Source organism: Schistocerca americana, chromosome 7 (genome assembly GCF_021461395.2).
Source record: "Schistocerca americana isolate TAMUIC-IGC-003095 chromosome 7, iqSchAmer2.1, whole genome shotgun sequence".
NCBI classification, from domain to species: Eukaryota; Metazoa; Arthropoda; class Insecta; order Orthoptera; family Acrididae; genus Schistocerca; species Schistocerca americana.
This window is the reverse complement of record NC_060125.1, coordinates 358853894-358879312: the sequence shown is the minus strand read 5'-3', so window position 1 is coordinate 358879312 and position 25419 is coordinate 358853894. Positions and strand designations below refer to the sequence as shown.

The 25419-nt window shown below is 42.3% G+C and overlaps 1 protein-coding gene across 1 annotated transcript in view; it reads right to left on the bottom strand.

Annotated features, from left to right (window-relative positions):
- LOC124622033 overlaps positions 1 to 25419 on the bottom strand; it is a 248164-nt gene that overhangs the window by 61564 nt on the left and 161181 nt on the right. Inside the window, exon 2 of the mRNA XM_047147590.1 lies at positions 22309 to 22481. Within this exon, the coding sequence (XP_047003546.1) occupies positions 22309 to 22476 (168 nt within the window). The 5' untranslated portion in view covers positions 22477 to 22481. The remainder of the gene's footprint in view (positions 1 to 22308; positions 22482 to 25419) is intronic.

The window sequence follows — 25419 nt, the reverse complement described above, 5'->3', positions numbered from 1 at the left end:
ACGTTCACGCTTGGCTATAACCACTTTCCTAACAATGGTAACTGCAGGTGAGTGACACAATAAATTGCGGACTGGTGGGACAGTCTTTCGGTTTCGTCACATATCGCTTTTCTCTGGAACACGTCATGTTGACTTTTCCGTTTTTTCGTTTCTGCAGATGCCATCGACCTAACGGCTGTAGTGTAAAAATTGCGTGGTGAAGTTAAACGTTTCTATTTCTGTTGGCAGCTCCGGCAAAGACCAGTCTCCTCATTTAGATTTTAGTTCATCAGTTTCAGCAACTGTTTTTGAAGAATGCCGATGTGAAGAATTGAAGAATCATCACGCAAGCTGCGGTGATTTTTTTTTTTTTTTTTTTTTTTTTGCGTAACTGGTGTGCTATTTCTTCACATCGGATTTCTTGTTATTCCATTCACACCACCACCCCCAATGCAATCGGAATTATTCTTTGTGTCATCTATACGTGCTTCACACAGTCAAAGAGGAAGACTGGACGCAATGAAACTCGAAAAGTAGTAAGACCTCTTCGCATAGCGAAAGTAAAATTATGTTCCACTACAATTTCAAAAGAACAACTTCAACTATTTATCGAAAATTGCGAAAAAATATAATATAAAATAAAAATATCGGAAATCGACAAATATATCGCCGGTATAAATATACTTTTTTTGTATAAGATATCGATAGTTTTTCAACAGCCCTAATGTGGAGACTGGCAGTCTGGCCTCACTCATTAACCCTACTAGTGGCCAACTACCTGATCCTTCAATAGGGTCCAAGCAGGCTCTTGGGGAGGGGGAAGTAGGAGCTTGCTAATTAACAGAAGTTCCAATGTTAGGCGCTTTATGGCGTCCCTTTGGAAATAATGCATAGGGCTGGAAAAAAGTCCAATGTGTGGTTGGTATGTCTACCAGGGGGCCTCGTCGGGGACCTGAATGAGCACTGCCTGCGGCTATCGAAGGTGCAGGATGAAGTCGTCTGAAAGTTGTGGCTGGTGTCGCCATCACTGGTGTCTGACGGTTAGATTCTGAGGCCTCTCTCAGGTCCTATGAGCAGCAGCAAAAGTAGTAAAGACCGCTGGTCTCGTTCACGGGGTGTAAGCAGCGCTTGCGATTTACAGTAGGGCAGGAGAATTGATCGGCGTCCTATGGTCTGGAGCCGAGTGCAGGGCCTCATCCAGAGGCTCCACCGATTCTTTGACGGTCTTACCTGCAGATTTGTGGAACTGCCTTATGGTCTTGATAATTGGAGGACTCCTCTTGACAGCGCACGTGTGTACTACAGAGAGGAAGCGGTTCCTCGGGTATCAGAGTACATGTGAGCGCACATTTTTCTTTTCTTTTTTAGGCTAGGCGATTGTATGAGATCCTCTGATGAACACTCGCCAGTCAATACGCAGAAAGGGAAATCAAATCATGTACAGAATAAAGAAACTACGAATATCATGATTTTAACAGTAAATTTCTGAAGTTCTCGGAACAAAATTATTGAATTTGCTGTCCTGCAAGAAAGCTGTCGAGCTCAGATTATAATCTAAGCCGAAGCTCGATGAAACCCGAAGTAGAAAGCTCCTAAATATTTACCGAAGCACGTGCCGTAAATGGGAAGACAGTATAGAAATTATATTACATTGTAATCGACTAAAATTTTGTGTCTATTGAGGTCTAAGTTCAATCTGACTGCGAAGTTATCTGTACATGAGTAACCGCATAAGTGAACTCAAATCAGTCATCGGAGGTTTTTACCGACCACCCCATTCTGCTTTAACAGTTGTAGCATCACTCAAAAACAGTGTACGCTCAATAGAGGGAAATTACCTCGATCATGCAGTGATCCTTAAAGGCGACTTTAACCGATCCAGTATAGACTGGGACGTCTATGGATTCATTAGGGTGATACACACAATCTTGCGAAGTAGTTCTGGGCACTTTCTCCAAAATTGTCGTGAGCACATAATTTGCCAGCCCACACGCAATGAAAATATTTTAGACATTGTAGCTGCAAAGAGGCCTGGCCCTATGATTGTGTCAGTAAAGAGACAGAGATAAGCGACCTTGATGTCATAGCCACGATAGTAATTAACATGAATAAATCCATCACGAAGGCTAGGAGAGTTTTTAAACAGGAAAGAGCAGATAAGCCGTTATTAGCATCCTACTTAGATAATGAAAAGACAACATTTAGTTGCAACATGATGGTCGTAGAGGAATTATGGGCAAAGTTTAAACATATTTTAAAACGTGTATTGGCGGAGTATGTGCCGAATAAGTGAATCAAGGACGGAAACAGTCACAGTGAATGAATAACAAACTCGCTTTAAAGAATGCAGAAATGTCGAAAGGCAAAACTAGAAATTCGCACCTCTGTGAAAAGATTGATGCCCGAAGTATACAATAACTTCCATCGTCTTACGTTAGTGAAAGATCTTTCCGAGAACCGTAGAAATTTTGGTTCCACGTAAAATGATTAAGTGGGTCGTTGGCTTCTATTCATTCACTCGTCGATCACTCCGTTGTGGCAGTAACAGGCAGCAAAAGTAAAGCTGAAGTTTTAAATTTAGTGTTTAAAAAATCTTACACGCTGAATGTGATTCTTATTAATTTGTAATTCAATTATCAATCTCAGCGATCAGTTGTTATACAGGATGGTATGATGGTCGTTGTTGTTGTTGTTGTTGTTGTGGTCTTAAGTCCAGAGACTGATTTGATGCAGCTCTCCATGTTACTCTATCCTGTGCAAACTTCTTCATTTCCAAGTAACTACTTATCCTACATCCTTCTGAATCTGCTTAGTGTATCCATATTTTGGTCTTCGTCTACGATTTTTACCCTCCACGCTACCCTCCAATACTAAATTGGTGATCCCTTGATGCCTCAGAACGTGTCACAACTATCGATTCCTTCTCCTAGATAAGTTGTGCCAAAAATCCCCCTTCTCCCCCATTCTGTTCAGTACCTCCTCATTAGTAACGCGATGCACCCATGTAATCTTCAGCATTCTGTTGTAGCACCACATTTAGAAAACTTCTAGTGTCTTCTTGTCTTAACTACTTATCGTCCTCATTTCACATCCACACATGGCTACACTCCATATACTTTCAGAAACGATTTCCTGACATTTAAATCTATTCTCGATGTTAACAAATTACTTTTCATCAGAAACGCTTTCCTTGCCTTTGACAGTCTACATATATCCTCTCTACTTCGACTATCATCAGTTACTTTGCTCCCCAAATAGCAAAACTCCCTTACTACTTTAAGTGTCTCATTTACTAATCTAATTCCCTCAGCGTCACCCAACTTAATTCGACTACATTCCATTATCCTCGTTTTGCTTTTGTTGATGTTCATCTTATATCCTCCTTTGAAGACGCTGTCCATTACATTCAACTGCTCTTCCAGGTCCTTTGCTGTCTCTGACAGAATTACAATGTCATCGGCGAACCTCAAAGTTTTTATTTCTTCTCCATGGATTTTAATTCCTACTCTGAATTTTTCTTTTGTTTCCTCTACTGCTTGTTCAATGTACAGATTGAATAACCTCGGGGATAGACTACAACCCTGTCTCACTCCCTTCCCAACCACTGCTTCCCTTTCATGCCCCTGGACTCTTATAACTGCCATCTGGTTTCTGTGCAAATTGTAAATAGCCTTTCGCTTCCTGTATTGTACCCCTGCCATCTTCAGAATTTGAAAGAGAGTATTCCAGTCAACATTGGCAAAAGATTTCTGTAAGTCTGCAAATGCTAGAAATGTAGGTTTACCTTTCCTTAAGCTATCTTCTGAGATAAGTCGTTGGGTCAGTATTGCCTCACGTGTTCCAACATTTCGACGGAATCCAAACTGATCTTCACCAAGGTTAGCTTCTACCAGTTTTTCCGTTCGTCTGTAAAGAATTCGCGTTAGTATTTTGCAGCCGTGACTTATTAAACTGATAGTTCGGTAATTTTCATACCTGTCAACACCTGCTTTCTTTTGGATTGGAATTATTATATTCTTCTTGAAGTTCGAGGGTATTTTGCCTGTCTCATACATCTTGCTCACCCACGAGAGTCATCTAATTGTTTGGGTCAGTGGAACGAAAACTGAATTTAACCTAATCTAATTTAATCTCTCGTACTCACTCAGCACTGGACCTTTCAGTCTTTGCGGATAGCTTCCGGCTCGAGCTTTCCTCTGAAATGTGTTTTTTGTATTTCCGTGCATATCTTCGATTCGTATAACATGATATCTTTCAATATTTTGCAATTTTCAATTAAATACCGATTTTCACTTATGTTCCGGCTTCGCAAGTTCTTCGAAATGACACCCAAATCAACATCCGAGCTAAGAGATTTTCCACGTTACCCTAATTCATAAATTTACACAAGGCTAATTCATAACAATCACGAGAATGCCCCTACACATGTACGATGGCATCAAAGGCAAATAATATACCGCGCGATAAACACGTACAAACGTGGTACATCCATTGTGGGAGGAACCACTGTTTGTGCATTATTAGTGTCGCAGCTACTAGCAATTGAAATCTGACAGTATTTTGTCACACAAGGAAGTTCGACTGATGAGCGAATAGATGTTTTCACGTCAAAAATCATACCGACATACCATCATTTGACCATCGCACAAACTGCTGTGTGAAGGACAAGAAACAGGCATCTCTGGAGTGCAGAATAAACGTAAAGAGTTGAAAACAAGTAAGTCGCCAGGTTGTAGTAGTAGTAGTAGTAGTAGCTTTATTCATCCTTAGATCTCTCTTCACAAGGATATTGGAGATGTCAAAGTATTTACAAGTTTATATCATATTAAAATAAGGTAATTCGTATACACATATACACTACTGGAAATGGAAAAAAGAACACATTGACATCGGTGTGTCAGGCCCACCATACTTGCTCTGGACACTGCGAGAGGGCTGTACAAGCAATGATCACACGCACGGCACAGCGGACACACCAGGAACCGTAGTGCTGGCCGTCGAATGGCGCTAGCTGCGCAGCATTTGTGCACCGCCGCCGTCAGTGTCAGCCAGTTTACCGTGGCATACGGAGCTCCATCGCAGTCTTTAACACTGGTAGCATGCCGCGACAGCGTGGACGTGAACCGTATGTGCAGTTGACGGACTTTGAGCGAGGGCGTATAGTGGGCATGCGGGAGGCCGTGTGGACGTACCGCCGAATTGCTCAACACGTGGGGCGTGAGGTCTCCACAGTACATCGATGTTGTCGCCAGTGGTCGGCGGAAGGTGCACGTGCCCGTCGACCTGGGACCGGACCGCAGCGACGCACGGATGCACGCCAAGACCGTAGGATCCTACGCAGTGCCGTAGGGGACCGCACTACCACTTCCCAGCAAATTAGGGACACTGTTGCTCCTGGGGTATCGGCGAGGACCATTCGCAACCGTCTCCATGAAGCTGGGCTACGGTCCCGCACACCGTTAGGCCGTCTTCCGCTCACGCCCCAACATCGTGCAGCCCGCCTCCAGTGGTGTCGCGACAGGCGTGAATGGAGGGACGAATGGAGACGTGTCGTCTTCAGCGATGAGAGTCGCTTCTGCCTTGGTGCCAATGATGGTCGTATGCGTGTTTGGCGCCGTGCAGGTGAGCGCCACAATCAGGACTGCATGCGACCGAGGCACACAGGGCCAACACCCGGCATCATGGTGTGGGGAGCGATCTCCTACACTGGCCGTACACCACTGGTGATCGTCGAGGGGACACTGAATAGTGCACGGTACATCCAAACCGTCATCGAACCCATCGTTCTACCATTCCTTGACCGGCAAGGGAACTTGCTGTTCCAACAGGACAATGCTCGTCCGCATGTATCCCGTGCCACCCAACGTGCTCTAGAAGGTGTAAGTCAACTATCCTGGCCAGCAAGATCTCCGGATCTGTCCCCCATTGAGCATGTTTGGGACTGGATGAAGCGTCGTCTCACGCGGTCTGCACGTCCAGCACGAACGCTGGTCCAACTGAGGCGCCAGGTGGAAATGGCATGGCAAGCCGTTCCACAGGACTACATCCAGCATCTCTACGATCGTCTCCATGGGAGAATAGCAGCCTGCATTGCTGCGAAAGGTGGATATACACTGTACTAGTGCCGACATTGTGCATGCTCTGTTGCCAGTGTCTATGTGCCTGTGGTTCTGTCAGTGTGATCATGTGATGTATCTGACCCCAGGAATGTGTCAATAAAGTTTCCCCTTCCTGGGACAATGAATTCTCGGTGTTCTTATTTCAATTTCCAGGAGTGTATTTACAGACTTAGAGACAATCATTAGATTTACTCCTGGTATACATTACTTCATTTACAAATAACTTATTACATAATGTAGTTCCACACTGTTCACCCGTATCTCACTATCAGTCGCTGCGCACACTATACACGCATTGTTTCATAAAACTTCACTCACTACACACACACACACACACACACACACACACACACACACACACACACACAGACACGCACGCACACACACACATGCACACACCCACACACACACACACACACACACACACACACACACACACACACACACACACACATGCACACTGGTGATCTCTGGGTCATTTTCTGTACCGCAACTTCCCATTTGCTATCCTGATAAACTGAGTCAGCATCCCTCCATAATGAGTGAGATGGTGTTAGTCTTGTGCTATGCATAGCGTGTGGGTAAGTATTTATAGAAAGGAAGAAATGAAGGAAAAGAAACATAAAGTGTAGGTGTTATGTGGAATGTTGGATTTTTTATAACCATTATTGTTATTTAGTTGTATAACATTTTTTATCAAACCCCTACTCTGTTTTATCTAAGTAATCCTTCAATGTATAAAATGTATTGCATAAGAGGTACTTTTTAGCTGCCATTTTAAATAAGTGTATTTTTGCAATTTCTTTAATTTCTTTTGGTAATTTATTGCACAGCTTTATTCCTTGGTTGAAAATGCTGTTTTGAGTTTTATGTTTATTTTTTCTTGGTAAATCTAAGTTGAGTCTATCTCTTGTTGCATGGTCGTGGACAGAGCTGTTTGTGCAGTAATTAATAATGATATTTTTGATGTGTACGACTGAATGGTAAGTGTATTCACATGGAGCATTTCAAATCCCCAGTGTTTTGAATAGATCCTTACAAAGAGCTCAACTAGTGTTTTTGGTTATTATTCTTATGGCTCTTTCTGGAGTTTGAATACTGTGTTCATATTTTGTGCATTTGTTCCCCAAAAAAGAATGCCATAGCTAAGAATTGAGTGTACATGTGAATAATATGTAACTAAACGATACTGCATGTAACACACTGAAGATTAATTTTTTTCTCAGCAAGGAGTTAGCTTGTTTTCTCAGTGACTATAATATTGCTGTCATCAGCAAAGAGAATTTTTTCACCATGAGTAACACTACTGGGAAATTCATTGATATATATCAGGAACTGCATTGGTCCTAATATGCTACCTTGTGGAACCCCAATATTAATGTATTTTGATTCTGATAAGTGTTTTACTAAATGTTTGAATCTATTTGAAGTATGTGTTATCTCTACTCTTTGCACCATATCTGTTAGGTAGTCATTAACTACCCCTCTTATTCCTAATGCTTTTAATTTATTTAATAGAATCTTGTGGTCGACAGTCATACGCCATAGAAATATCCAAAAATGTGTCTGTGACACACTCATATTTATCGAGAGCGTAAAGTACAACTTTTGTGAATTCTACTATGGCTGACTCTGTATTTTTTGCCACTTCAGAAACCAAACTGTGATTCGCTTAAAAGATTATATTTATTCAGGTAATTCATTAATCTGTTTTTCAAAAATGCTTCTATTATTTTTGAGAATGTTGATAGCAGGGAAATGGGCCAGTAATTTTCTATGTCTTCTGCATTACCTTTCTTAAGCAAAAGCACGACTCTTGCCTGTTTTAAGTGCTCTGGAAACGTCCCTGATGTGAAGGATTCATGTATTATATTTGTCAAGAGGCCTTGTATAATCCCTATTCATTGTTTTAGTACACACATTGGTACTTCATCTAAGCCTTCTGAGTTTTTATGTTTTAGTTTTTGAACAGTTTTATTGACTTCATTCTCTGTGGTTGGAAGTAACATCATTGTATTTAGTGTAACATTATTTACAGGTTTTATATTCGATTTGGGGAATTTTTGCTGTAACTTCTCTGCAATACTTTAAAAGTGCTCTTTTGCACAGTTTGCTAAGTGTTGTGGATCATTTATTACCTTATCCCCCTCCCTTAGCAATATATTATTCTGCATTTGTTCGCCTCTCCCCGTTTCCTTTTTTATAACATCTCAGACTGTTTTGCTTTTATTCTCTGCATTATATATTATTTTGTCATTAAATGACTTCCTATAGTTCTTTTTGTATCCATGATAGAAATTTAAGAATTCTGGATCATTGCGAATCTTTTTCATGGATCTGAGGAGTTTAAATCTTTGGAAGGACTTCTTAATACCAGCTGCTATCCATCTGTTTTTGTGAGATGTTGATACAGACATGCATACTTTTGAAAATGCCTTTTCAAAGTTCAATTTTAACAATGTGGAGAATTTAGAGAATTTCATATTCACATTGGTTTCCTTATACACTTCATCCCAGCTTTGTTTTTCTAGTTCTTCTGAAAAATCTTTTATTTTGATTTCTGATAGATGTCGTTTGTAGGCTTGTAGTTTAGGGAATGATTGGATGCCTGATTTTGCTGTTGTTATTTGACAGAGATCGTCTGATAGCCCGAGATCTTTTACAGCTACAACACATTTTTCCCTGGCCATATTTGTGGCCACATGGTCAATTACTGATGCAGTCGTTGTAGTAACCCTTGTCGCATTATTGACCAATAGGGAAATGCCAAAACTCTTAAAGATGTTTATGAAGTTGCAGGTGGATTAATTTATGATATTAGTGTTGATGTTAATGTCCCCACACAGAATTATGTTGACCTTTGTACTTGATACTTTATCTAGAGCTTCCGTTAATTTATTGAAAAAGTGTCCACATTACCACTGGGAGATCTATACGCACACAAAATGATTAATTTCTTGGTGATATCAAGCCCTGTTAATTCAATAGCTGATATTTCAAAGTGTTTGTCTTCACTTACTGTACTGTGGTCATGTCGTGATTTGAACTGTGTTCCTTTTGTGATATAAATGGATGATCCTCCTCCACCCTTTGAAGTAGTTCTGCAGTAAGAGTTTGCCTTTTAATACAATGATAATATTACATGTTGTATTTCTGTGTCTCTACACTCGTGCTCAGTAATACAAACTACTGTGCAATTCAAAGATGGGAGCTCAACTTCTAATAGTTGTATTTTATTTTTTATTGATTGCATGTTTTGATGGAGGATTGTTAAGTCCGTGAAATGCCCCATGTTACTCTTTCCAATGGTTTGTTTTTCTTTGTGACATCTGGTATATGTGATATTTGAACTGTTAAAATCTGTTTTGTGAGTGATTGTTTCAGTATTTTTTGAACTGCTGAAGATACTCTTTAGACAGGGGAACCTGTTGTCTGGATTTATCCTAAAAAGACCTACTTTTCCTACCTATGACATCAGGTATTTGACCATGTGTGGCCCGATATCCACCCCCTACACTTTCATGAATCAGTTGTATCAATATTCCCTTCTCAGTCCTGTTTAGGTGTAGGTCATGCCTAGTGGAACCCCATCTGTTGATAGTCCCGACAGGCACCACAGAAACATGAGCAGAGTTGGATGTCCTCAGAGCCATCCCTAACCCCACATTGATTCGACTCACAGTTTCATCAAGGTGTGGTCGATCATGACGCCGGAACAGCTCAACAAAGTGTACGTTGGTGCCATGAGTCAAGGACTGTCCAGGTCACCACCCATGTCATATGCCCCATCCCTGTCCCAGCTGTTTCCCGCCCCATCCCATGTAGGTTTTTAACAGAGAGTACTATTCAGCACTGACTCCTTACCTGACTTGCATTTACTGCGAAACTTTCGCCCAGTACAAAGTCCCAAGTGGCTGGGGAAAAGCTCAGGGGTTTCGTATATAAGAAGGGGAAAAGAACTGCCGCAGAAAACTACTGACCAGTCTCCTTGACGTCGGTTTGCTGCAGAATTCTTGCACATATTCTAAGTTCAAATGTACGTTCAATAGTAGATTAAAGCTTTATTTGTTACCATCGGCGTAGCTTTCTCTCACATTATCCCAGCTTTTTTCTTTCTGTTCAACAACGACTTTATGTCGGTCACATTATAATCTGTAATCTGTTCTTTTCTTTTACCTTCCTATTACTGTTTTTTTCTTTCCATCCTACCTAGTGATCTTACCCTGTTGTTTCTCGCTCTTCCTCTGAACAGTCAACTACTTCTTCCAATTAATTCCTCCTGCACTGTAGCCACACATTTCTGTTTGGTGTCACTACTTGTATTCTACAAGGACATTATGAGAAAATTGCTGAACGTTAATAAGACAGACATTTCTTAAATTCCACATATTCATTAGTATGTGAACAAGGTGGTCCATTGATCGTGACCAGGCCAAATATCTCACGAAATAAGAGTCAAACGAAAAAACTACAAAGAACGATACTTGTCTAGCTTGAAGGGGGAAACCAGATGGCGCTATGATTGGCCCGCTAGTCGGCGCTGCCATAGGTCAAACAGATATCAACTGCGTTTTTTAAAATAGGAACCCCGATTTTTATTACATATTCGTGTAGTACGTAAAGAAATATGAATGTTTTAGTTGGACCACTTTTTCGCTTTGTGATAGATGGCGCTGTAATAGTCACAAACATATGGCTCACAATTTTAGACGAACAGTTGGTAACAGGTAGGTTTTTTAAATTAAAATACAGAACGTAGGTACGTTTGAACATTTTATTTCGGTTGTTCCAATGTGAAACATGTACCTTTGTACATGAACGCATGCTGTTACAGCGTCATTACCTGTAAATACCACATTAATGCAATAAATGCTCAAAATGTTGTCTGTCAACCTCAATGCATTTGGCAATAAGCGTAATGACATTCCTCTCAACAGCGAGTAGTTCGCCTTCCATAATGTTCGCACATGCATTGACAATGCACTGACGCATGTTATCAGTCGTTGTCGGTGGATCACGATAGCAAATATCCTTCAAATTTCCCCACAGGAAGAAATCCGGGGACGTCAGACCCGGTGAACGTGCGGGCCATGGTCTGGTGCTTCGACGACCAATCCACCTGTCATCAAATATGCTATTCAATACCGCTTCAGCCGCTCGCGAGCTATGTGCCAGACATCCATCATGTTGGAAGTACATCGCCATTGTGTCTTGCAGTGAAACATCTTGTAGTAACATCGGTAGAACATTACGTAGGACATCAGCATACATTGCATCATTTAGATTGCCATCGATAAAAAGTGGGGGCAATTATCCTTCTTCCCATAATGCCGCACCACACATTAACCCGCGAAGGTCGCTGATGTTTCACTTGTCGCAGCCATTGTGGATTTTCCGTTGCCCAATAGTGCATTATTATGCCGGTTTACGTTACCGCTGTTGGTGAATGACGCTTCGTCGCTAAATAGAACGCGTGCAAAAAATCTGTCATCGTCCCGTAATGTCTCTTGTGTCCAGTGGCAGAACTGTACATGACGTTCAAAGTCGTCGCCATACAATTCCTGGTGCATAGAAATATGGTACGGGTGCATTCGATGTTGATGTAGCATTCTCAACGCCGACGATTTTGAGATTCCCGATTCTCGCGCAATTCGTCTGCTACTGATGTGTGGATTAGCCGCGACAGCAGCTAAAACACCTACTTGGGCATCATCATTTGTTGCAGGTCGTGGTTGACGTTTAACATGTGGCTGAACACTTCCTATTTCCTTAAATAACGTAACTATCCGGCGATCGGATGATGTAGTCCAGGATACCGAGCAGCATACATAGCACACGCCCGTTGGGCATTTTGATCACAATAGCCATACATCAACACGATATCGACTTTTTCCGCAATTGGTAAAAGGTCCATTTTAACACAGGTAATGTATCACGAAGCAAATACCGTCCGCACTGGCGGAATGTTTCGTGATACCACGTACTTACCCGTTTGTGACTATTACAGCGCCATCTATCACAAAGCGAAAAAAGTGGTCCAACTAAAACATTCATATTTCTTTACGTACTACACAAATATGTAATAAAAATGGGGGTTCCTATTTTTAAAAAAACGTAGTGGATATCCTTTTGACCTATGGCAGCGCCATTTAGCGGGCTAACCATAGCGCCATCTGTTTTCCCCCTTCAGACGAGTTTCGTTCTTTGTAGTTTTTTCGTTTGATGCTTATTTCCTGAGATATTTGGCCCTGTCACTATCAATTATTATTATTATTATTATTATTATTATTATTATTATTATTATTATTATTATTATGATAATATAATGACCATTTACTTATGAGACTACAGTTGAGCTTTAAGAATACCCCTTCGATGCTATCAAGATCTGAACCCTATGTCTTATACTGTGAATGGATTTTTCCACATAACATCATGTGCAGTGTTAAGACATGTCACACAACGGATACTATTGAATATCTGAATTTAAACAGGGGTGGTCCAATTAAAGATAGCTTACAGAAATACAATGAGAAAGCGTTTCATCTAACTATGGAATGAAACCAAATGTCACAGTAACGTTCAGTTTTTGCTAAACGATGACTTGACTACAAACACTGTGTACATACGACAAATAATTACTAAGTGCAGAATGATTCAAATGGATTATTAAACACATAAGACAATACCTTGACACATATGTGTGGATTAGCGAAGGAAGTGATAGAAGTGAGGTACAATTAAATAGGTCCACGTGTACGACCTATTGGCTAACAGTTAAAGGAAATTGGCTAACAGTTAAAGGAAAGAACCAGAGAAGAATGTATGAGAGTCTGTTCTCTTGCCTAAGTCAGGATTAAGTTCAACTAGCTGTGTATGCGAATTAATTCAGAAAAGCAGACTAACTCGAAAGAAATGACTTTGAATCCACTTCACAACATCGTGCAAAAATGCTACTCATGCTTACTATCGTTCTTAAACTCAGATGCCATAATGGTAGCTGAAAGTTACATGTCCGGCCCCAGTATCTGCGATCGGCTCTGAGTCAGTCTCAAAACGACCATCAGCTAAAGTGTTGTCTCCTGCCTCCTCTTAAGGAATGTGCCGTGATAACCAATCACACACATTCCCTTAAAGTGGGGCAAAAAGCAGAAATTCTCTCCCAGTATGAGGCTGGTTTCACGTTTCAGCGAATGATATCAGCTGTACAGACACTCGTGAACTCTCATCTCCGCTTCAGAAATAATTTTGGTGAGCCAGTTCTGAACACCCTTACAAAGCGTATATGTCAGTTACTGATAACCTCCTTTGAATCCAGCAAATTCCTCTCTTTGTGAGTCTCTCATGTTTTCCCATCCCTTTGCAGATCCCTATCTTTTTAGAAAGTGCTCTTTTCACTGCTTCTTGGAGTATAACTTTATAGCTTGCCAAGTTAGGCCCCCTGCCCCCTGGTGCGGCCGTCACTGGGGTGCCGAGCACTAGCACTATACCAAACAGTGTCCGTTGCTCAGTTCATAAACTGCACGGACTCTGCCTTTTAGCAAGAAACGGTTTTACGTCCCATTTTATATACTACTCGTGTGGCCATTGCTTTCTCACAGTCAGCCACTGAATTCAGCTCACAGAAAAATTACACATAGCTTTCAGCACTGCCGCCAACGGCCTTGCCGCAGTGGTGACACCGGTTCCCGTCAGATCACAGAAGTTAAGCGCTGTCGGGCTGGGCTTGAATGGGTGACCATCCGGTCTGCCGAGCGCTGTTGGCAAGCGGGGTGCGCTCACCCTTGTGAGGCAAACTGAGGAGCTACTTGATTGAGAAGTAGCGGCTCCGGTCTCGGAAACTGACATATGACCGGGAGAGCGGTGTGGGGACTACATGCCCCTCCATATCCGCATCCAGTGACGCCTGTAGGCTGAGGATAGCACGGTGGCCGGTCGGTACCGTTGGGTCTTCATGGCCAGTTGGGGAGTAGTTTAGTTTTTCAGCACTGTATAGAACTGAAATGAAAAAGTACTTATTAAGTTGACAATCATTGGTTTTGTTATATGCATATTTTCATGTGTCACTTGTAATTTAAATTGATTTGGCAGTCTATTTTAGAAGTTGTAAGAGGTCCATGACTAAGGAATTTATTGCTGGTGCACTCAAGCAGATGTAACTTCGATGGATTGCAGACGCGCTGCCTGCGATATTTATGCTATTATAGAATCGCAGACCAGAGAGCACTGTCAGCAGCAGCAGTAGTAGTAGTAGCTCGCAGTCGGTCGGATGGGTCGGGTGGCTCGTAGAGAGCAGTTGTCTAGTTGTATAGCTCACAGAGAGCACTTGTGTCCTGTATGGAATTACAAAGACCGGTCGTGGAGAACGATGGCAGTGCCTGAGCAATATAGTATAAGGTAAAAGCAAAAATTGTTATTTATTGCCGCGCGGATATGTAATTTGCAACAACTCATTTTGTACTATTGTTACATCAAAGTCACATGTAAATAATTTTCAATAATTTTTCAATAATAATCTTTCTTATAAAGGTAACTTCTGACAGTCATTTATCTGAATTTAAAGTTTTTACTAATTTCTCCTATCCATAGTCATGCCAATTATCGTCACTAATATCAGTTGTTTTTCATACATAACAAAATCTAGTGGCCAGCATTGCACTGGGCTGTGCCAAAAAAATTTCTTATAGGAGCTGATATATACGCGTTATCCGGCGACATCATTGAGGTAAGAATCTTCAGTTTATTCAGAATGGATTTTCAGGGCCGTGACGCAGCATTGCTGACATCTAGATTTACCAGTTTAGATTCACAGTCAGTTAATTACTGAAAGGTTTTAATTATATGAGTCACATTTTTATTCCAAGGTTACGGAAAGAATTTAACTGTTGGGAGGTTACAAAGTGCGTTATTAATTGCGTTATTTAGCGGTTTTCGTTTTTTTTTCTTTTTATTAATTGGTGTGAGCAGTCGCAGAGCTCAGTGGGCAGCGACTGTTGTCATCTTCAGATTTTCTCCTATAGGATCGACTGTGATTCCCAGAGACGTCATTTATCACTTTATTCTTTGATGTTCAAGACGTGTTTGACCTCTGAGGAAGCATCTGCATCACCTCGACAATATCTCCTACACGGTCCACTAACGTTAATGTAAGCACCTATCAAAAGCATGAATAACTATCTGATCAGTGTTGATTAGCACGAAGTGTTTCAGTGAGATTGTGGAAGATACCAAAGGGATGTGGAACCATTTGGCTCCAGTGCCATGGCCAGCTATGCGAGGTTCCTTGGTTTAGGATCCACAGTGCGGGCAGCCCGATAGAGGTGGCCCACGGATTCTCGATTGAGCTTAAATCTGGGGAGTTAGGTGGCCAGGGGAGTGCAGTCAACTCATCCCGGTGCTCTTCGAACCAAACACATACACTGTGATCTGCGCTACATGTTGCATTGTCCTGCTGGTAGATGCCATCATCTCGAGGGAAAAAAAAGAACTGCATGTGGGGACGGACATGAACACCAAGCATAGATGCATACTTGCGTTGATACATTGTGCCTTCCTCAATGACGAAATCGCTCAGGGAATGCCACGAAAACATTCCCCAGACCATAATGCTCCCGCCTCCTGCCCAGACTCTTCTGACGATTGTTGCAAGGCTTTACTCACCAATGGCCATCTGTCCGATGGAGCATAAAAAGTGATTCAACTCAAATCGTTACCTGTCGCCACTCAGTGGATGTCCAGTCGCAGTATTGGCTTGGAAAATTCTAATCATCGTCATGAATGGTTCAAATGGCTCTGAGCACTATGGGACTTAACATCTGAGATCATCAGTCCCCTAGAACTTAGAACTACTTAAACCTAACTAACCTGAGGACATCACACACATCCATGCCCAAGGCAGGATTCGAACCTGCGACCGTAGCGGTCGCGCGGTTCCAGACTGAAGCGCCTAGAACCGCTCGGCCATAGCGGCCGGCCGTCGTCATGAATGAACAGCAGTCAGCAGGGGTGCAAAACCACCCACCTGCTGTGGAGGCTCATGCACAGCAATATTTGCTGATTGCTGTATGAGGAGACACTATTGATAGCCCTTTGGTTCATCTGGGCGGTCAGTTACCCAACGCCTGCGCTTCTATTCACCCACAAACATCTCCACAGCCTTCGTTCACCCCTTTCCTCTATGGTCCGTGGTGTACCACAGTGCACCGCAGTTGCCTCAGCGCCGGTTTTGGATAGCGCCATTTTGCTGTTCACGACATACAGTAAGTGCGACACCGCGCGAACTGCTTCGAAACTTAGCCATTTGGGAAATGCTTCCACCCTTGGAACGAAAGCCAATGATTACGCCCTTTTGGGCGTGAGATAGATCGCTGCTTTTCCGCAAAACGACAATGGCATTGTTTTCCGCCTCCCCTCACAGACACACCTTATGCACCCTCCACTGCTAGTGGTGCTACCTGTCGCCTGTGAGTGATTATTGCACGTTGACGTCGAACATATGCGGTGGTCGAATTTATGTGACTGGACTGTGTATGATGATATAATGTTTCTGCATACTTTCACCAATACTACACGGATTATTGCGCTGTTGCTCCTCTTCAAATCAAAAAAACGAATTAGTGCCATATGCTGCTCCTCTTTACCAATGGCTGAACCATTTTGTTTCGTCACCTTGAACTGCGCAAGGATTTCATTATGTACCAGGACTGGAGACATATAGGGGAGAGTGTTGTGCCTGGGGAATAGTTTATCTAGTACCACACGATACTTCCTGGTCGGTGTTTTAATCTAGTGACCGATTTTATAGTCACATGAAGGAATGCGCACTGGAGACCGCTATAAGAAATTTCCGCTATTTTCTACAGTGTTTGTTGTTCTGAGGCACGAGGTCATATTTTCTGTAACATTTCTAAATATGTTGAGTTCTACAAGCTTTAAATGTTGTGCGATAAACAAATTACTCAAAAATGGACCCTATTAACTTGATTTGTATTTCATGAAGTATAAATTGTATATAAACAGTCTGCATACCAATGAAAGGATTAAGTATTAAATCTTTTTAACACAAGTTACAAATGTTCAATTGGTCCTCCCTTCGACGCAGAGCAAACATCTAAGCGGTAGCCAAACTCGTTCGACACGCTAAGAAGCTGGTCTTGTGTTACAGAGCTCACCTCAGCAGTGACACAGTTTCGCAGGTCGGGTAGAGGTGTTGGTAGAGGCACGATGTAAATAACCAGACAAGAAAAAGTCACAGGATGTGAGAGCAGGAGATCTCGTGACCAGTAGTGTAGAGTCAGGTCTTTATTCCCCTTGAGACCATGCAGCTACAAGGAAGGCATTGATTTAAAAGACCTCGAACATGACGATGCCAATGGGACAGAGCTCCATCCTGTTGGAAAATGAACTCTTACGAATCTTCGGTAAATTCAGGAAAAAGCAATTAGTCCAACACATCCAGGTGCGTTATTCCACTTACAGTGCTTTCCAGAGAAAAAAAATTGATCCATAAACTTTTGTCTATGATACGGTGCAGAACAAGTTTAGCTTCATCAAGTCTCTCTCAGGCTGCAATGTTGTACGGGGATTTTGCGAACTCAAGAATGCAGAAAACCTTCTGCTACATCGTAGCCATCTTACCCACAATTGCCGATTGGTGCGAGGGCCCTAGTGGCTGTTTATGCAGCTATCACCGCCCTAGCGGCCGTTTACGCAACTAGTAGTTTACAAAACGAAAGTATGTAGACTGTTCATGTCCCACTTATACGCCGTGAAATGAAAGTTAAGTTTGCTCCATCGTTCTAAATAACCTCGCATATTAAAGCTATTTCGAAGATACAGTTAATTCTTAAGTAACAAAATTTTATGGCGAGTAAAATAGTACATATTTATAAAACTAATAAGGCCTATATAATTTGGGGACGGTCTAACCATACTTCATACATTCAGGAAACATGTGAGAATTGCAAATAAATTGATTTTCTTTAAAGACTCAACAATTTAAACTATCTTGTTATAGGAAATTTGTCTTAGTTTCCAGTATCTTCTATTTCAAAATGTACATAACTTGTAACTGATTTCTGACAATACTTGCACTTAACTTGATTTCATTAAGTAATTAATACGTAGACTATTAAATACAGTACTGGCGAGATTTTCTCGATTGCAATTCTTTAAAATTACACACATCACAATAAGTTTTGCATCACCACGGTTCCGAGAGTTCCGGAACCTGTGTAGAGAACTGGAAGAGAGATCAACATAAACATCATTTCCGCCCATTTTATTACTCATGAAAACCACATATTGCATGTTGTACCACCAAACAGCGAGACCTTCAGAGGTGGTGGTCCAGACTACTGTACACACCAGTACCTCTAATACCCAGTAGCACGTCCTCTTGCGTTGATACATGCCTGTATTCGTCTGGCATACTATCCACAAGTTCTTCAAGGCACTATTGGTCCATTGTCTCACTCCTCAACGGCGATTCGGCGTAGATCCACCAGAGTGGTTGGTGGTCACGTCATCCATAAACAGCCCTTCGCAATCTATCCCAGGCATGTTCGATAGGATTCATGTCTGGAGAACATGTCGGCCACTCTATTCGAGCGATGTCGTTATCCTGAAGGAAGTCATCCACAAGATGTGCGTGATGGGGGCGCGAATTTTCACCTACGAAGACGAATGCCTCTCCAGTATACTGCCGATATGGTTGCACTATCGGTCAGAGGATGGCATTCACGTATCCTATAGCTGTTACGTCGCCTTCCATGACCACCAGTGGCGTAAGTTGGCCCCACATAATGCCACCCCAAAACAGCGGGGAACCTCCACCTGCGTTCAGCCTGAGCGGGTTTCCTCCAAACACGTTTCCGACGATTGTCTGGTTGAAGGCATATGGGACACTCATCGGTGAAGAGAAAGTGATGCCAATCCAGAGCGGTCCATGTGGCATGTTGTTGGCCCCATCTGTACCGCGCTGCATGGTGTCGCGGTTGAAAAGCTGGACCTCGCCATGGACGTCGGGAGTGAAGTTGCGCATCATACAGCCTATTGAGCACGGCTTGAGTAGTAACACGACGTCCTGTGGCTGCACGAAAAGCATTATTCAACGTGGTGGCGTTGCTGCCAGTGTTCCTTCGAGCCATAATCCGAAGGTAACGGTTATCCACCGCAGTAGTAGCCCTTGAGCGGCCTGAGCGAGGCATGTCATCGACAGTTGCTGTCTTTCTGTATATCGTCCACGTCCGATCAACATCGCTTTGATTCATTCCGAGACGCCTGGACACTTCCCTTGTTGCGAGCGCTTTCTGGCACAAAGTGACAATGCGGACGCGATCGAACCGTGGTATTGACTGTCTAGGCGTGGTTGAACTACGGACAACACGAGCCGTGTACCTCCATCCTGGTGGAATGAGTGGAACTGATCGGCTGTCAGACTCCCTCCGTATAATAGGCGCTACTCATACATAGTTGTTTACACCTTTGGGCGGGTTTAGTGACATCTATCAACAGACAAAGGGACTGTGTCTGTGATATAATATCCGGAGTCAACGTCTATCTTCAGGAGTTGTGGGAACCGGGTTGATTCAAAAGGTTTTTTTTATGTATATAGAATATAATATTTGTTCCTGGGTATACGAAGACTATCTTGTACTTTGGAATACTTTTTCGGCTTTGGAAAACATTTATTTTCTGGAGTAATTTTTTAAATTTCAGAGCCTGCCGGTGCGGCCGAGCGGTTCTAAGCGCTTCAGTCTGGAACCACGCGACTGCTACGGTCGCAGGTTCGAATCTTGCCACGGGCATTGATGTAGGTGATGTCCTTAGGTTAGTTAGGTTTACGTAGTTCTAAGTTCTAAGGGACTGGTGACCTCAGATGTTAAGTCCCATAGTGCTCTGCGGCATTTGATCCATTTGTCAAACGTGTTCCAAGGTACAACACTTTCCCTTACCAACAAACAAACAAAAATTTAATTGCGTACTTTACTATTTCGAGATGATAACTGGAACTTTGCGATTATCCTTCGTAGGCAAGTTAATGTCAGCAACTAATCCTCAAACTTTGGTCTTTCAGATGATGGCAACATCGCCTTTCTGTATTCAGTGATTATGAGAACTTAATTTTTTTTAAATTAGCCGATAGTTCGTAATCATTATGTGTCTATAAATTATCCATTTTTTCAGGAAGTACTACTTCTCTATGACTTTTTCGTGAAGGGGAAGTTGTTTGAATTTTCGGTGTGCGGACATTTGCCACGCCGGACATTTGCCACGCCGGACATTTGCCACGCCGGACATTTGCCACGATTTTACCTGCTCCGAACAGTTGGGTCCCTTGTCTCCCCCTCCTCCTCCTCATCACTTACTGAGCCTTTCCGCTGGTTTACTTAACATACAACCAGAATCCCTTTCGATTTTCCGACACATTTCTAGAGACAGTTTTGTTTTGGAAACTATTAAATGCATCTCGCATTGAAATCTGCACCAAATTTCAAGCCTAAGTAAAACTTCGCCAATCTTGGAGATTTTACGTTCGTCTAAATTATACTTGCCTTTTTCAGTGCTCCTGCAGCAGCTTTCTGTCGTGTTTTGTGTACCATGGGGGATCAGTTCCGTCTCCTATTAATTTATTTGGTATGAATCTCTCGAGTGCTGTTGATACTATTTCTTTGAACTTAAGCCACATATGGTCTTCACTTACATAGTTTGGAAGGATTGGAGACTGTCTCTTAGAAAGGCGTCAACCGATTTTTTAGTTGCTTTTATAAATAGATATATTTCGCGTTTAGTTTTGGTGAGTTTCTTTGTTACAGAATTGAGTCTCCCTACGATTGTGTGTTCACTAATCCCTGTATCCATCGTGATGCTCAGGATTATTTGTAGCTAAGAGGTCAAGTGTGTTTTCGTAACCATTTACAGTTTGAATGGCCTCGTGAACTAATTGTTCAAAATAATTTTTAAAAAAGCATTTAGAATAATTACGGAAGTTGTTTTCTATCTACAATAGGGTCTGAAAGGTAGATTGAAGCCACTGCCAACAGTAATTGTATGAGTAGGGTACCTACTTGTGGTGAGACTCAAGTTTTGTTTGAACTTTTCAGCAACTGTTTCATCTGAGACCGGGGGTCGGTAAGAGGAGCCAGTTATTAACTTATTCCGATTGTCAAATATATACTCTGCCCATACTAAGTCACAGGAACTATCTGCTTCAATGTCGCTTGTGAGCTGAAACACACATTACATTATTTTTCCTTACGATGTGCTTCTTGTTTCTATTGTAGTGCTGGTCATTACAATAACGGTTTTTCCCTCCCAAACCTAGGATGCTTTCTCTGTGACCCTGTAAATACCAGACCTAAACAATGTAGAACAACAACGTACGTTAGAAGCATAGCATTCTGTATTATTTCATTTCCTTATTTCTAACATTTTAAAATTGTACGTCGACTTTAGATGACATGTCAATCATAGATGTTCTTATCTCTATTTAGAGAACGTATTTTCAGTCATGTTTTGAACATTGTCCCGCTACACTATATTAACTAATGTTTCGCCGCAAGGGGTATCACAATTTAGAGAGTAAATTAATATGGAGTATGTCGTTCTTCTTTTCACACATTCACATACCCATTTCTCCTTTCCTTATTGTCTTTTGTGCATGCAGTTGTAGTAATTAAAGTAGGCACAAATGCAATGATCAAAAAGAAATGATTAGCGTACATTCGCATTCTCTTTACATCGTTCCTTTCTTGTTGCTCCCATGGCGATGGACCGTTTCTATCGCAATCAGTAAGCGTGAAAGGAAGCTACCGTACAGACAGAGGGATCTATATTTATACTTGGCAGAACTAATTACATACTGACATTATCGTCGGTATTGCTTTCGTTTCCCAAAAGTTATAAAGATTTCGATTTCGGAAAAAAAACCTTTATTTGGCCAAGTTGTCGAAGAAGAAGGTCCCTTACGTACTGGTTGTATCAAGTAAGATGTGGAGACGGCGGTTTGAAAGCGAACAGAAATAGTACGAGGAAGGGCGTCCCTTACCTGAGGGATCGCTACTCAAGCTACCTGGCGAAGGGGGCAAGTGTGGCAAATGTCCGGCGTGGCAAATGTCCGGCATTCGAATTTTCGGTGTAAGAAGGTCCTTCCTAGAAATGGCCTAGGAGGGGACTGGAGTAGTGGAGGTTGGGGGCGAAGTGGCTGTACCTGCGTGTGCGCCGGTACGTCGACGCCCTCCCGCATGAGCAGGCGCAGGTAGGCGTCAGCATCAGCTTCTGCGTCCGCGCCGGCACACGCCGCCTCCGCTCTGCCGCTGGCGCTGGCGCTCACTTCGCCGACGTCCGCGGGCACCGCCTGGTCCGGCTCGGGCGACATATTCTCTGTAACACACAAAGCCAGGCATGTTTTTACTTCATAACACAAACAGCAGCACATTGCCCGGGAAGGAAAAGAAATGAGAGAGAAAGACAGTGGGAGAAGGAGAGAGCTAATAAATGACTCCATCTCTTTACTGAAACACGAAATACGAAGGCTGGCAGAGAAGTAACCTTCTTTAGGTGCAAAATAAAATACACCAAACACTCAATTACTAGGAGCGGATAAACCGCTTAAGGGGCTGCCAGAGTATAGAAGAGTGATGTTTGAAAAAAAAGAAAACGAAGCCTGAAGTATATATTTTCAGTATCTTCTATCTAGTCTATAAAGATTGTAAACTAGCTCAAGCCTGCAGTGTTACTCATGATTAAACAGTTATTTATAAAAAAAAAATACCGAGGTAAGCCGAAACAAGGCCCCGGGAGTAGACAACAGTCCATTAGAACTACTGATAACCTTGGGAGAGCCAGCCCTGACAAAACTCTACCATCTGGTGAGCACGATGTATGAGACAGGCGAAATACCCTCAGACTTCGAGAAGAATATATTAATTCCAATCCCAAAGAAAGCAGGTGTTAACAGATGTAAAAAATTACCGAACTATCAGTTTAATAAGTCACGGCTGCAAAATACTAACACGAATTCTTTACAGACGAATGGAAAAACTGTTAGAAGCCGACCTCGGGGAAGATCAGGTTTGATTCCGTAGAAATGTTGCAACACGTGAGGCACTACTGACCCTATGACTTATCTTAGAAGATAGATTAAGGAAAGGCAAACCTACATTTCTAGCATTTGTAGACTTACAGAGAGCTTTTGACAATGTTGACTGGAATACTCTCTTTCAAATTCTGAAGGTGGCAGAGGTAAAATACAGGGAGCGAAAGGCTATTTACAATTTGTACAGAAACCAGATGACAGTTATAAGAGTCGAGGGACATGAAAGGGAAGCAGTGGTTGGGAAGGGAGTGAGACAGGGTTGTAGCCTCTCCCCGATGTTATTCAATCTGTACATTGAGCAAGCAGTAAAAGAAACAAAAGAAAAATTCGGAGTAGAAATTAAAATCCACGGAGAAGAAATAAAAACTTTGAGGTTCGCCGATGACATTGTAATGACCTGGAAGAGCAGTTGATCGGAATGGACTGTGTCTTGAAAGGAGGATATAAGATGAACATTAACAAAAGCAAAATGAGGATGATGGAATGTAGTCGGATTAAGTCGGGTGATGCTGATTGTAATAGATTAGGAAATAAGGCGCTCAAAGTAGTAAAAGAGTTTTGCTATTTGGGGACCAAAATAACTGATGATGGTCGAAGTAGACAGAATATAAAATGTAGAATGGAAATGGCAAGGAAAGCGTTTCTGAAGAAGAGAAATTTGTTAACATCGAGTACAGGTTTAAGTGTCAGGAAGTCGTTTCTGAAAGTATTTGTATGGTGTGTAGCCATGTATGGAAGTGAAACATGGACGATAAATAGTTTGGACAAGAAGAGAATAGAAGCTTTCGAAATATGGTGGTACAGAAGAATACTGAAGATTAGATGGGTAGATCACATAACTAATGATGAGGTATTGAATAGAATTGGGGAGAAGAGGAGTTTGTGGCACAACTTGACTATAAGAAGGGATCGGTTGGTAGGACATGTTCTGAGGCAGCAAGGGATCACCAATTTAGTATTGGAGGGCAGCGTGGAGTGTGAAAATCGTAGAGGGAGACCAAGTGATGAATACACTATACAGATTCAGAAGGATGTAGGTTGCTGTAGGTACTGGGAGATGAAGAAGCTTGCACAGGATAGAATAGCATGGAGAGCTGCATCAAACCAGTCTCTGGACTGAAGACCACTACATCAACAACAGCCGAAGTATATATATATTCCAGTCTTCTATTAGTCCAGCTGTTCCTTCCTCTTCCCCCTTTCTCTGCCCATGTGCTCCACCCTCCTCCTCTCTCTCCATTTCCTCCAACCCTCGCTGCAACCTCACTATCTGTCCATCTCCTCCTCCACCTCTCTCTGTCCATCTGCTCCTCTCTCCTCTCCACCTCTCCCCTTTCTCTATCCACTTCCTGCTCCCATTCTCTCTGTTCATCTCCTCATCCCCCTCTCTCTATACATCTCCTTCTCCCCCTTATCTTTGTCCATCTCCTCCTGTCTCCCCTCTGTCTGCCCATCTCCACCCCTCCCCCCATTCTACCTCCACGGTATCACCCCACCGCGACACGAGGCTGGTGGTTCTTACCTCTACACTATTTCTTTCCAGATCGTGTGTACCAAATTTGGTTGATATCGTTCCAGGAATTTCAGATGAACTTTTTACCCATGGCTTTGCGAGCATTTGCACATGTCAAATATTTTTCACGTGTATTTAACATGTTTCACACGTACTTGTACACATATTTCACTTCTACCTCTAGTGAATTTCGCCATGCAGTTTCATTTTCACGCAGTTTATGATGTCGTATCTTCTAAACTGTCTGCTGCACAATGTATTTTTGTAGGTTCATTCTGCGTCATATGTAGATACTGCCTGCGAAATGAGTTGCGAATAGAGTTAGTAGTAAAAAAGGCAATAAAAATTCATGCACAACGCGGCAGATGTTCACTCATCTCAGTATTTGATGCCATATCTCCTCAACTCCATGTCGTACAAGACGGCGACGTTCCCATAGCGAGGCACTACTGAGGAAATTTAGGGAACCGGCATTTGAGGCTGACTGCGGAACGATTCTGCTGCCGCCAACGTACGTTTCGTGTAATGACCACGAAGATAATACGAGAGAAATTAGGACTCGAACAGGGTATACACGAGTATACTATGCTAAAAGCATAATTTTCATACAGTCTTCTTCGAGTACACATTCTCTGAAGCCATTAAAGACGATTTCAGGAGAATTACGTGGTCTTTCTGCCGAGAATTCGCACTTAAGTTTCCCGAACATT